Source organism: Leptopilina boulardi, unplaced genomic scaffold (assembly GCF_019393585.1).
Source record: "Leptopilina boulardi isolate dan_hultmark-lab unplaced genomic scaffold, ZJU_Lbou_2.1 LbouV2_51, whole genome shotgun sequence".
NCBI lineage: Eukaryota > Metazoa > Arthropoda > Insecta > Hymenoptera > Figitidae > Leptopilina > Leptopilina boulardi.
Genome location: NW_026137996.1, coordinates 2509597 through 2524574, shown reverse-complemented (window position 1 = coordinate 2524574; position 14978 = coordinate 2509597). Strand labels below are relative to the sequence as shown.

General features: G+C 21.7%; 1 protein-coding gene across 19 annotated transcripts in view; it reads left to right on the top strand.

The window, feature by feature from the left end:
- LOC127289764 (glutamate-gated chloride channel) overlaps nucleotides 1-8606 on the top strand; it is a 100880-nt gene extending 92274 nt beyond the window's left edge. For 8 of the 19 annotated variants that reach the window (XM_051317920.1, XM_051317919.1, XM_051317928.1 and 5 more), the window contains 3 exons: nucleotides 3022-3072; nucleotides 7467-7583; nucleotides 8179-8606. In XM_051317920.1, coding sequence (XP_051173877.1) covers nucleotides 3022-3072; nucleotides 7467-7583; nucleotides 8179-8310 — 300 coding nt within the window. In that variant the 3' untranslated portion in view covers nucleotides 8311-8606. Of the gene's footprint in view, nucleotides 1-2763; nucleotides 2992-3021; nucleotides 3073-7394; nucleotides 7584-8178 lie in introns of those variants that run through there. The other 11 variants (XM_051317923.1, XM_051317926.1, XM_051317918.1 and 8 more) reach the window with 5 other exon arrangements.
- Nucleotides 8607-14978: the final 6372 nt, after the last annotated feature.

The window sequence follows — 14978 nt, the reverse complement described above, 5'->3', positions numbered from 1 at the left end:
GTTATTTATCATTGTTAATAAATTATATATTGTTAAATTTCAAAATCGTAATAAAATTTTATATTAATTTTTCTAAAATTGGGACAAATTAATATTTTTATTGAGTAAACATTTTGCACAAATGTGATTTTTGACGTGAAAAAAAAACAATATATGTATGGTTTATTGCTAAATTTGATTAATGTTTTAAAACTAATAACTGGTTGCTAATTGATTATTAATTATATCCAAAAAGCACTTTTCAGTTTTTAAACCCTTTCTCTTTTGTCTTTCTTCTCACATTCTTAGTTTTCTATTTTTTTTTTTTTTATTTCTCAAAAATTATCAAATTCCTTTGAAAGTTTTCTTATTTCACACATCTTTAGTAGATTCAGCATGTGATTTATTTTAGATTCACTTCTCTTTTTGTAGATATATTTCAATATAGTATTAGAATAGGGTTTTTTTTTACCTTAAATTTTATTAAATATTACTTGTAAAAATTTCCGAATCATTAAAAGGATTTTACGAATTAATTACAAAAAGTAATATCTTTAAATCGAATATTTTTTTTATTTCTTTTTTTTAAATAAAGATATATTTAAAAAAATATTTTATTTACCTTCTTTATTTTTTTTAAATTTCTTTTTCTCTCGCTATCTCACTTTTCTAAAATCTCTTTATTTTTCTTTCAACCATTTGCAAAATTTTTCAAATCTTCCTTTCTGAATAATGTTTTTTATAAAATGATTGAAAAATAAAAATCATATCTAAATAACAATAATAAATAATCAAACCATTTCCGTCTGTTAATTGAAAGTTTTCTATTAAAAAAATTTTGCATGTATGCATTAATTTTTTCAAAAGCATTGTTTTTTTATTATGTTTGTTTAATGAAAAAAGAAGACAAAAAAAAATGAAAATAAATTATTATTAATTAGCATTTGTTTATCGTGTGAGAATGTGTTTTTTTGAAAATAAATTTTTTAACAGATCCATATTATTATATTACAATGATAATTCGTTAATTAATTCACCGCTATGTCATATATAGTTTGTAGAAAATTTTTCTACTGTTTTTCCTGTCCTTTTTTCATTTTCTGTGTGTTTTTTGAAAATTTGAAGTGCACATTTTTTTTTTGTGGCAAAGTAATATAATTATTATACATATTTATATAAAAAAATAAAAAAAATTAGAATTCCTGTGAGCACAAAAATTTTGCTTTACATGATATTAATAGTTGTTTTAATAATACTATATAAATATGACATTGAGCACTTTTCGCACGTTTGTAATCAATTCACGACATTGATGTTGCCACAAGTGTTTTAATTTTTTTTTTTTTTTTTTTTTTAATCTGTAATAGAGAATTTTCAAAATATTTCCCTTTATTATTTAAAAAAATATTTTAAAAATACAATTATTATGAAAAATTGAAACAATTATTAAATTTCATTAGAAATTAATTTATTTCTAGTTTTTATTCAACTTCGTTTGGAATTCTTACTAAAAATGTTAAAAATATTTTAAAAATACAATTATTATGAAAAATTGAAACAATTATTAAATTTAATTAGAAATTAATTTATTTCTACTTTTTATTCAACTTCGTTTGGAATTCTTACTAAAAAAAGTTAGAAATATTTTAAAAATACAATTATTATGAAAACTTGAAACAATTATTAAATTTAATTAAAAATTAATTTATTTCTACTTTTTATTCAACTTCATTTGGAATTCTTACTAAAAAAAAGTTTAAATCAAGTTTTTAATGAAAATAAATAATATAAAAGTAAAAATGTGCATAATATATTAAAATCTTAAATAGGAGAACAAGTGAAAAATAGATTAAAACTATATATATATATATATATATAGCACCCGAAGGTGGAAAAGGGAGGGAAATAATTGAAAAGTTTGCGCCTTTGGTGAAAACTTTGCTCGAATTTTCAAATCAATTCGCAGCGAATTTGTTTTTAACTGATTTACGTTTTACTGCTAATCAGAATATTTTTTTATAAGAAAAGAAAAAAAAAATTTTTTTTTCTTATTAGTTTTTTCTCTTTTTATTAATTCTTTTAGAAATTTTATTTATTTTCGCTTATTTAAATTTTCATTAATTTTGGTAATAAAAAAATTTCATTATATTTATAATTCATATATTTTTATCATGAATGTGTTATATAACTTTATATATATATATGTTTAAACAATATATTTATGTCTACAAAAAAATTAATAATGCTATCAAAAATAATATTTCCCAGTTTTTTTGAAAAAAATGATTTATTTTTATAAAAACAGAAAATTAACAATATTGACCTTTAGCGAGATGCTGAAATATTCCACGTTATATGAGTTTTGTTTTAAAAAAAAAATCATCATAATCTTTATGATAATAATAAATATTTATTACTATACTAAATACTCTATAAATCATTTATTGTTGTGATAAACGTAAATTGTCAATTAAATAAACGTAATTATTCAGCTCTCTCAATTATATATGGATCTTTTATTGTCATTATTTTTATTATGATTGAAATAATAAATTTTAATTTTTTCGCTTTTTTAGGAAACGAATTGTACGTTTATCAATTTTTTAATTCTACACAACGGTATTTCTCAATTAATTTGTTTTTTTTTGGAATTGTATATTCATTTTTTTTATATATGTGTAATTTTGTGAATGTTGGATATAAAACAACAAATTTGAAATGACAACCGGCCGTAAAATCGAAAACTCATTCGCTAAATCATTTTCGTGGGATATTTCATTGCAGTTACTCTCAAGGGTCCTCTAAAGCATTAACCTTTAGCCTCCGAGCGCTCTTCTAGTACATATATATATAGTAGATCCTCGCACCAAAAATCGTCTAATAAAAATCGATATTTTACTCAAAAAAAAAAAAAAAAAAAAATTAATAAATAATAATAGAGGAGGAAACAATAATGAAAAAAATCGGTTAGTAGAAAAAAAAAGTTTGGTTGGTGGAATGTTGGTGAGTAAGTCTCTTTGTTTGGTGTCTGTGATGTTGCAGCGGCTTCCAGCGGTGCTCAGCAGGATAGGGATTATATTGGCCAGCCCTTTGGTAAGATCCCTCTTCGCCTTCGGGTACTGTTAAAACTTCTCACGTTTCAGCCAAACTGAAAAAAAAATAAATTTTTTTGAATTTAGAAAAAAAATTAAAAATAAAATGTTTATTTTTCTTTAATAAATTAAATTCAGAGACTGAAATTTTGGAAGTTTGTACAGCGCCCACATACATGCTCGTTAAAAACCCTTAATGGGGCCATAAGACCCCGAAAAATTAATTTTTTACTTTTTTATTCTCGTGCACCGAGCATGCCCGCGACGTAAAAACACTTTGGCGTATATATAAATATATATACAGTAGTTTTTTTTTTGCCTCTTTCAATTTCCTTTGAATAAGAAGGGAGCATGATATAACGTAAATTAAAAAAAAAATTTATTCTATAATCGTTTGCTTTCTTCTTATTCTTTAAGGTCCCTTGCCATTATATTTTGAAATTCGCGCTTTTATCTTAGTTTTTAAAAAAACAATTGGGAATTGAATATTGCAACCCATGTGGAAAAAGTAAATAAAATTTATATTGCAAATTGAGTATATATATTTTATATATAAATTATATTTAAATTATATTTAATTTTTTTCCATGAACAAAAATTAAATATAATTTTTACATAATTTAAATATAAAAAATATATACTCAATTTAAAATATAAATTATATTTACTTTTTCCATATGGGAATAATGAAAATTTTTTTTCATTTTTTCAATTTTCATTTATGGCCTCCTGATTTCTGTATAAATTTTGAAAATATGGGCCACCAATATAATACCATCCTTTGCTATAAATATAAATGTATTGCAGCATTTTTATTGTTGTTTTTTTTTAAATGTTCAGCATGCACTTATCTTTGTCTTTTGTAATTTTTTTTTACATATTAATTATGAAAAAAGATGTTTTAATTTTATATAAGGTGAAAAAAATTTGTTTCACAATTATAATAACAAAATATATACAAATATTGAATATATAATAAATATATACTTAATATAATTATATTGAGTACTCATTATATTAATTACTGCAATTTCTATAATTACTATAATTTCTATAATTACTATAATTTCTATAATTACTATAATTACTATAATTACCATAATTACTATAAATACTATAAATACTATAAATAGTATAGTAAATATAATTACTAGAATTATAATAATTAATAAATAATTATAAAATTTATTATCTCTGAAAAAATTCTTTTTATAATTATATTGAGAGTAAATTATATTTTTATGTCATCAATAGACGTTTAATCTCAATAAAATTTGTACATCAAACACATTAAGTGTACGTCGATAAAATTAATAGTATCCAGAAAGAAAATTGTAGTTTCATATATAAAAAAAAAAAACCTATAATAAAGATTTTCTGTATTTTTTTTTTTTCTCTTCTAAAAAAATATTTTACAAATAATTTAGTCAATCAATTGACAATTTTTGCCTTTTTTCTAATTATTATTCCTCGATTAAAATTTTTAATAGCTTGAATATTTTTATATAAATCAATTTTGCTTAATAATCATTCAAGTGTAGAATATTTCTTTACGATAAAATATTATTAAAGTGCAGATATTTTTTTTTACTTGCTCAGCTTGTGCATGTCGTTATTTTTACATTTTACTATGCCATAGCAATATTGTAAATAATCATATAATTTCAAAAAAATTTATCTTTTATGACAAACTTTTTCATTTATTTTATATAGGTAAAAAATATATTTTCTTCTTTTGAATTTATAATAATTTTTTTCGTTTACTTATTCAATTACGAGAAGAAGAAAAAAAATCGAAATTTTAATTTGTATATTTTTCTAAGTTTAATTTTTTAATTTAACATTTCTTTTATCGATATTACTTTTTCAAATTTTCCAAATAATTTTTTATGTTTATGACTGTTTTTCTAATTTCGTGACTTAAATTTATTGTTATAATTTTTTTTTAAAATTATCAAAAACTCACTCTCAAAATTTGCCTGTTATGCTATATGTAATGCTTTTTTTTTTTGCTTGACAACCTTCACAACCCCTCATAAAAATAAAAACTAAAAAATCATATTAAAATACAATATCTAAAAAAAATACACTTTAAAAAATGTTTTGCTTTTTTTTGTTGATTATTAAATTAAAAAATTCTAGATGGACTCGAAGAGGTGCTTTAATATTTTAATTTTCTCTTTCAAGATTCTGTTATATGAACGTTAAAAAAAAAATTATAAATAAAAACTTTAAATTCTATTTACATAAATAAATAAATATTATTTTTATTATTTAATCGCTATTAAAAAAAAAAAATAGAAAAATTTTTCAAAAATTATCTTTTTTTTTTGGAATTATTATTTAAAAAAATGTTTTTTTCTTAGATATTTTTTTTTTTTGAATAGAGATGCTCGGTAGGCAGAAAAGACAATGACAGAGAATTAAAAATTTAAAAAAAAAAAATTCACGAGTTCGCACATTCCAAAAAAATATGGAAATAATAGCTCTCAAGCGCATAAATCAACGCCAACCAAAAGTGCTCTTAATCATGCCTTGACTGTGATACCGACAATCGCTTTGCAACTGACCCCGATTGAAGCTTTATTGTAGCATATAATAAGCTTAACGATTCCCATTGCAAACATATAAAAAAAATTTTTTTTTTATTTTTTAATCAAAAAAATTCATTTTAATAATAATTAATTGCAATATAAGAAAATCCATCTCGTTATATAATGACATTTTCATGCTCTTGCCTAATCGTTTTTCGATTCACATATATATAGTATATATTTTTTATGTTCTACGTATATAATTTTCAGATTACAAATATATATATTGAAGTTTCCGTAGAAGTCGGATAATGTATTATATATATATATTTATAGTTGTAAACGAGAATTTATACTCTGGAAAAAAAAAATTTTTTTTCATCAAACATTATTTATATAACAATATTTCTTTTATGAAATTATTTTATAGATTAAATATTAATTTTTTTCCAAAGTTAATGTCCATGTCAAGGAGTGGGAAAACTATTAAAAAAAATTTTTTTTTTTAATTAAATCCAAAAAAAAAATTAAAATATTTAATAATAGTAAATACATTGAATAATCAATTTATTTATATACTCAATTGAAAATCATTTATATAGTTGAAAGTCGTATTTCTTTTTGTAACAATAAAAAAAAAGAAAAATTCTCAAAAATGAATTTCCGAATAAATTGAACATGTAAATAAGATGCATTAAGTTGAAAAATATTTTTCTTATGCAACTGACATGTGACGCTTTTGATATGTAGATATATTTTTCCGTATACGGCATGAAAATCGAAAATACTGAAAGGCACGAAATCGTTTATTGACAATTTTATTATTCGAACTGAGCGAACTACTTTTCTTACATAAATATTGTGAATTCCGATCACAAACCAATTGTATTGTAATCTATAAACAAGACACTCGAAAAAAAGAAAAAAAAGTTTAATTTCTATTTTTAGATTATAAATCAATTTTTTTTTAAGGAAAATTTTTTTTCTTTTGCAAAAAAAAAGAGAAAAAAATAGTTTTGATCATATATGTACAACCTCGAGGGTATAATTTCAGTTTCATATGATGAAAGTTCACAAATATCAAACCGAAAGCGGGGAAAAATATTTTCAATTCCCCAAATGAAGTTATCAATTTTTTATACTATAGTGAAATACACCTTAATTCTAATAATTACATAGTGTGTATTTTATTTTATTTTTTTATCAAAGAGAAAAATTAATTTTAATCTACAAAAATGTTTGGAAAATAAAATTATTTAAAAAAAAAAACCCGTATTTAGAATTCATGAATATTGTTTTGAAATTGTGGAAATATTAATATTTTGTTTCAAACACAATTTGTCCAGTAAAGTATAGCAATTTAAATTGTATAATTAATGCACACAACGAAGTACTTAATTTAAACTGAGATTAACTCGCTCACAACGTACTTCCCTTGGGGTGGTTAACAAAGTGACCCGAGGGAATACGGCAAAACCACAAATTGTACCCGATTGTTATCAGTTATCTCAATCCATTTTGATGTAAGTTAAGATACCTTCGAATCAACCACAAATTGGAAATATATATATATATATATATCATTTGCATTAATTAACAAATTTGTCATTAACAAGTTATTCTTCATTACAAATGTCATTTGCCCTTAAAAAAAAATTTATACGTAGATTTTAGATTTATTTTCTTGAAATTCATTATACAATATTTAATATTGTATAAAAAATATTTTTTTTTTTCGCTTCTATCGGTGGTAAATTTTTTTTTTTGAATGGATTTTTAAAAACAAAAGTAATTCGCTCAACGAATGAATTTTGAAAATTATAAAATTTCTGCTACGGAGACCCTGTCGCAGGGTAAAAAGAAACGAGAGGGCGGTACAACCACTGGAACTGGCACTGGGGCAAATGAGATAGTCGCCTGTACCAATTGCGGACCAAATCCTTGTACGCACACAGCTACGAACGGATGTGCCGCTGAGGTGAGGAAAATTTTTTTTTCCTTACAAAAAAATAATTTTAAATTTTCCTTTTCCTTTTAATTTTCAAAGAAAATCAATTGTTTTCAAAAATAGCACATAATTCAATTTACAAAATATTTTACTGTAAAAAAAAAATGTTAAATATTCTGTTAATTTAAAAATTAATTAATTTTGTAATATTAGGTGTCTTCTTTTGTAAGAAGACTAAAAAAAAATTGTATTTACTATTTTGATTGAAAAAATTCAATACTTATATAAAGTGGAAAAAATAACTTGATTGTGAGAGAGAGTAGCTATCGCTACCTATGAGCGATCACTCAAAGCTCCAAATGATGCGCATACACTTATGCGCATAGCGCGCCAATATTTGAAATTATAAAAAAATAATTTCCATTTTTTCTCATATTATTTGGCTTATTTTTAATCAAATAGAAAACTATTGTTTAAAATATATAAAATTTGGTTTCTTTTTACTTTTTTTTTTTTTTTTTTTTTTTTATAGAAACCTAAATTGGAATTCTTTTCTAGTTCAAAAAATAATTAGAAATGACGATTCTAAAATTTCATCTTCTTTCTTTCTTCATATTTCTTATAGGTACGGAAAAAAGAACCACCTCATCCAATCAGAGTGGCAAAAACGATAGACGTAATCGCCAGGATTACATTTCCGGCGGCTTATTTCGTGTTCATCACGTTTTTCTTCATACACTACAAGGGTGTTACGTAGGTCGCCGAGAACTTCGAGGTTACATTAAAAGAACATTGAAAAATGAATCTTTTACGATTCAATTATTGAATTTGTTAATAATTGCGCGGGGGTGATAATTAAAAAAAAGACGATATTTTTTTCAGAAAAAAAAAAATTAATAAATAAGAAAAAACATTGCCTCTAGATACACGTCAAAGAAGATTATAAACGAAGCGAACGACAACATTTAAATATATTATTGGTAACCTCGATGCGAAGTATAAATATTAAGATAGATGTATTTTTCAATGAAAAAAAAACAAAAAAAAAATTAATATAACAAGGTGTTTTCGCACGATACGCGTTGGCGAATATCAGCTTATAAGAATTACGATCCCAATAAATATGTATAATTAATTAATAAAATAAAATCGCCAGAATCTTGTATAGTTTTTATTTTAAATTATACAAAGCTTCAATTTTTTTTTCTTTTTTTTTTAATTCGTGAGCCTATTAAAACAGAAAGCTCTGTAAGAAAAAAAAAATTTAGGGAGCCAGTGAATCATGCGACGCCTTGTAGCCTTATAATAATGAACCATCTGACTTGTAAATGACGATTATAATGCTCGATTATTGATAAATTAATGCGTGATACTTGATCCTGATACTGCACTTCTTCCTAAAGCTCAAAAACTACATTTCCAAGTTTAGACGGATTTTTTAATATAAAAAAATATATATTTTTTTAATTGATTATCGATATATGATCAATTCTTATTTTATTACTATTATATATTAATTTATTCATTGTTATAATTAATTAATAATTAAAACTAACATTTTCATTTTATTAACTTATTATTTAGTTAATTTAGTATATTAGTATATATATCTATATATATATTTATTTACCTAATTGATTTTATGTTAAAATATTTGTACAGTAATTGTCTTTTTTGATTACTTAATAAATTCATAATTTATTGTAATTAAAAATTGTAATTAAAAATTGTAATTAAAAAAATTAATTTTTTTTATAAAATTAGGACGAGGTGTACAGTTCTGGATCGGAATATTAAGAGTAAATTACACATTACTTCTTAAGGAATATGAAAGTAACATACACGTGGTGCTTTGGGATGCTCCAAAAAAAAAAAAAATTATATTTATGATCGATTTGCATAAGAGGGGACTCTTCTCTTTAGCTTTAACACAGTACACTTATTAGAATACAATTATAAACAAAAAAAACAAAAAAAAAAAACCAAAAAAATGCTGCTACCGACCTATTATCTATAAAAATATTTCTCGATTAATTCACCATTTTTTGACAAAATACTATACAAGTATTACTGAAATTGTACTATATACTATTGTTTAAAAAAAAAAAAAAACAATACGGGACTATATTATATTATACTATGCACGAAATATGTGTTTGTTTGACCATTAAATCTACAATGTGAAACAGTATTTAAAATAATAGTATTTTAGTTTTTAAATTTAAAATTATTTTTTAAATCTATTGAATTTATTAAATATTCTTTTAATGAGTAAAAAATATCTCATTAAATTGTTTTTTAACATACATCTATTCTAATTTATTTATTAAATAAATTTTAATTAAATAATTTTAAATTATTTAAAAAATATTTTATATTCGAATACTATTTCATGTAGAGATCTATAAGGTTTTACTCTAAAGATCTGAATTAGTAGGTTTTTAATTACTTAATTAAGTAAATTATCTTATTATCTAAATTTCCATATAATAATTAATTAAATAAAAAATTAAAATTAAATAAACGAAAAATTTGTACTTAATTTAGTAAAAATCTACTAATTTACATTTATAAAAGAGTGCCACTTTCGAAACACACACACACACAGGGATTGAAAATGTTTGTATAAAGTTTAAAAAATTTATTGTTTGCAAAAAAAAATTACAGACCAAGTAAATTTTTATGTGTGAGCGAAAATAAGAAATAATATTTAATATTATTAAACAAATACTCAATATGTTTGTAGATAGAATAATAAAAAAAAAAAAACTCTAGAATATTATTATCATTCGAAATTTAATGTATAAATCATTAAAATCGATCGAATTTGACTATATTTCAATAATTATACGTGTATTTAAATTTTTTTTTTTTGTAAAAAAAACAAACACTTTTTATATGATGCTTTCATTCGAAAATCTCGTTCCAAATCATAAATTGACTGACTTAATTTCTTTTTTCACTTGTACATAACAATTTTTTTTTTTTATTTTATTTGGTTGGAAAAAAAATACTCTTCATTTTACAACGCGCCTAATAAATAATTTCTTCTTTTATAAAATAATAATTATAATTAAAATTTGACAAATTTTAAATATTAAATTTCAACATAATTGATAAATAAATTCAATGGCAAAATTATTTTATATTTATTTTGAAAATAAAGGGACTTAAATTGGAATAGAAAATATTAATTATTTCAATAAAAAAAAAAAATTGCAATGGAATTATAATTAGTGCGGCAGTGAAATTACAAATAAAATCATGTTCCAATCTCGTAATACCATAATAAAATTTAAAAAAAAAACGTATCAATTTAATTATTGTAAAAAAAAAAAAAATTACGCACCCTTGTAATATTTATATATCGACTGCCAAAGGATCTGCTGATAAGATTTAAATTGTTACGTCTACTGTTTTTTTCATTAACAGAAAATTTATCAGACGTTATAAATCATATATATATATACAATTATATTTTATCATATTCTATTTTCTCGAAATTTATCACTTGTTAAACATGAATCAAATTCATTATTTAATGTTTATATCAAGTTCCTTATTAACAATATATATATATATTCTAATATTCATTTTAAAAAATATTCTCCCAATTTAATTGCATGATGCTTTGTAAATATTCCCGCAAAAAAAAGAAACAAATTTATTTGAAAACTTTTTTCAATTGCAGAAATAATATTTTTATCCTTTTTCTACGTATTTTTAAAATATTTAAGATTCCTAAATAATAGAAATGACAATTTTCTAAGGGAAATATAAATTTAGAAAAAAAAAGAATCTACAAAATTTTTTTATTTATAACTGTTTTTTTTTATTCTTTTCCCTTAAAAAATATTCATTTCTAAATTTTGATGATTTTTTGTTTTTTTTAGTGAGAATTTTTTTTTTTCAAAATAAAAATATTTTCATGTAATAATCACTTGCTCTATAATTTCAAGCACTGCCGTTGAAAAAAAAATCAAAGAAAAAACATATAAATACAGTTTTAAAAAAATCTGATTTTTTTTGTCTGAGGAAATAATTTATGGAAATTATAAAAAAAAAACAAGAGCTTTTAAAAAGTGATTTTTATTGTAATTTTTCTTTCATATTTTTTTTTGTCGTATGCGTACATATAATGTAACAATAAAAGTTTAAAAAAAAAAAATTTATTGATGTATTCATGAAACGAGATAAATCTCATTGAGAATATTTCTAATTGTATAATAGATACGTTTAATATATTAGTAAAAAAAAAAATTAATAAATTACGCGCGTTCTAGATCTCAGAGATCAATTTATTATTAAATTTGTAGTTGTAATAAACTTCTTTTATCTCGTTCCTCAATTTTTGCCTTGATAAAAAAATAATAAAAATTAGTATATAACGCTCTCTCTCTCTATCTCTCTCTTCGTATAATTATTTTTAATTTCTAATTCAACTAAATATTACATTTTAATTATAATCATATATGTATATATATATATTATTATAAATAAAATGTCGCAATCGAGACAACGAATTTAGAAAAAGGAAAAAAAAAAACGTCGGTTTAAAAAATTTTCAAAAATCCTTTTACAAATTGAGAGTTGTTATAGTTTCATTTTTGGAACAATAGATTTTTTATTGATCTCATGCCTCCAATAATATGGACGCCAATGATATTGTGATATAACAATAAGATTTTTTTTTTCCTCAAAAATTGAAATAAAAAAAAAATAAAAAATGAAAAAAAAAAAAAACAATATCTAAAGGTGTGAACTATAACAACACTCTTTTGTAATGTAAATTCATCCTCATAAATCTGCGTACGTTATATATATATAAGCTCGCACGTCATAAATCGACTGTTTGAAAATTCAATTAGTAGGAGGACTCTAAGCTTTCCTAACAGATAAAAATTGAACACTTTGTTTTTAATCACTGAATTATTAAAGAATTTTAGAAAAATCGAATCATTTTTTTTTTTTTACAGAAGTTGGCAAAGCTTGGAGTTTTCTTATCAGGAAAAAAAAAATTCTTGAGAACAATGAAAACATTTTATATACCTCACACTGTTGAGTGAAGTCCCTTAGATGATAAAAAAAAAGTACGTTAATTAATGTTATTAATGTTTAACGCTCCACGGACCAAAAAAAAAAAATTGTTGAACCGAGCCTCTATACTCGAAGAAAATGATCATGAAAAATTTTGTCAGTTTTGCAAAACAAAAACAAAAGAAGGAAATTTGTAAAAAATATTTCAAATTTGCATATTATAAAATTATGCAATATTATTCGATCATATTCCTCTTGGCCCTTGTATTAATTACAAAGCTTGCACTTCATAAGTACATCGATGTTAATCATTATTTTTTTTATAAAACAATAATAAATGACAAAAATAACGTAAAATTATAAGATGCATATATAATATAAAATAATTACCAAAACAAATTTTCAAATGACTGATTATAAAGAGACTAAAATATGGAAAATAAAAATTAAATTTAATTTAAAATGTAAATTAAAAGGAATACAAAAAAAAATTATGCTTAATATCGATGACTTATTTTAAAATAATTAATAAATTAATGAAAGAAAAAGAAAATAATACACACATTACTGCATATGAAGATCACGGTAACATTAAATATGAAAAAATATATATAAACACATGTCACGCCATAATTACTCTATATATGCAATTAATGAAAAATTATATCTCATATAAAATCTTAACATTTGTAATATTATAAATATATTCAAATATATGAAAAATTGAACATGAAAAAAAATGCTTTTTCTGTTCATAAATATCTACTATTTTTTTTTTTTTTTTTTAATGCACTTTTTTCATAATTTTATTAAACTATCGCCGCAGTTCGATTTATTGTTATAATAATAATAATAATGTGATATAATTATTACATAAATCGGTTTGCCGTGTAGTAAATCTTAAAAAAGAATTTCGATTAATGCGTGCCCAATGCCTTTTAGAATAATTAACGTGCACTTAAAATTAAATATTCATTTAAAAAAAAAAGAATAAGTAATTTTTTTTTTATAGTTGAATTGAAATTTTATTTAAATATACCATAAAAATATTTTTGCTGCCATTATGCACCGAATGAAAAAAAATTGACATATCCTGATATAATTCTTTAAATTGCCTTACTTTTTTAATGCACGTTGCCTTCAGTAAAAATTTGGTGATTCCAAGCAAATTGTGATTTCCCAATAAATATAATATTATATTATTTATTATATAAATATTATAAATATTATATATATATTATACCAATCAGTCACGTAATTATTATAAAAATTGGAATCACAACCATAATTAATATAAATATGTAAATAAAAATCAGTAAAAAAAAAAAAAATAATTAAGAAATAGTAAAAAGCCTGCCTTATGTACCAAAAAAATAATATATAATCATGCAGCTATTTTGCTATATAAAAATCTTATTTTATCATTTATTAAAGAAATCATCAGTTAAGAAACTAATTTTCTGTAAAATATTATAATTTTTTTTTCTTTTTTTTGCAAAAACGCTAAACAATTGATTATTTTGCTAATTGTATAATAAATAAATTGTGTACTTGAAAAGAAGAAATTTGTAAATCAATAAAAATTAATATTATCATTAAAGCCTATTGTTAAACATTATTTTTTTTTGCAAAAAAAAAAATCTCAGTTCACATCTAGTCAAGTGTGGCGTATTTATATAATACCGTGATTATTATATGCTAATATATAAAAATAAACAAAAAAAAAAAGTATCATTGTTTCTATTGGTCCATATCAATAGTCTCAATAATTCTTTTTTTTTTAAATAAATATATATAAAAAATGGGGACGATTATATTGTGCACTTTTATGATTTATATAAACATTATGCATTAAATTCATTGCAATAAAAAAAAAATATATATATATAATATATAAATTGAAATCGTCGAAAAAATTTAATATTAATTTTCATGCAAACAGTAATTTGTGAATGATATGCGATCTGTGATGATTTGATGAATATAAATATAAAATAATCCGAGACGGTCCAAAAACAGAAAAAAAAAAAAACCGTGCATAAACTATTTTTCGCTATTATGCAGATTCCGAAAATTCTTCCTATTATATAAAATTTAGGGAGAGGGCTTCTTATTTGAAAAAAAAGGGAAAATTCATACGCAATGTGTATTATATTATTATTATGTTTAGGTAATTACAGGTAAATTAAATAATTGCACTGCACATACACTGACACATTCATATACACAAAAAGCATATTGTATGTACGATAAAGAAAAAGGAAAAAAAAATTATTATTATTATTATTAGGATTATTATTATATTATTATTATTATATAAGACTCTCGAATCTACGAAACGATTTTTGTCTCACACGATGCATTTTCATGCATGTATTATAAATAAAT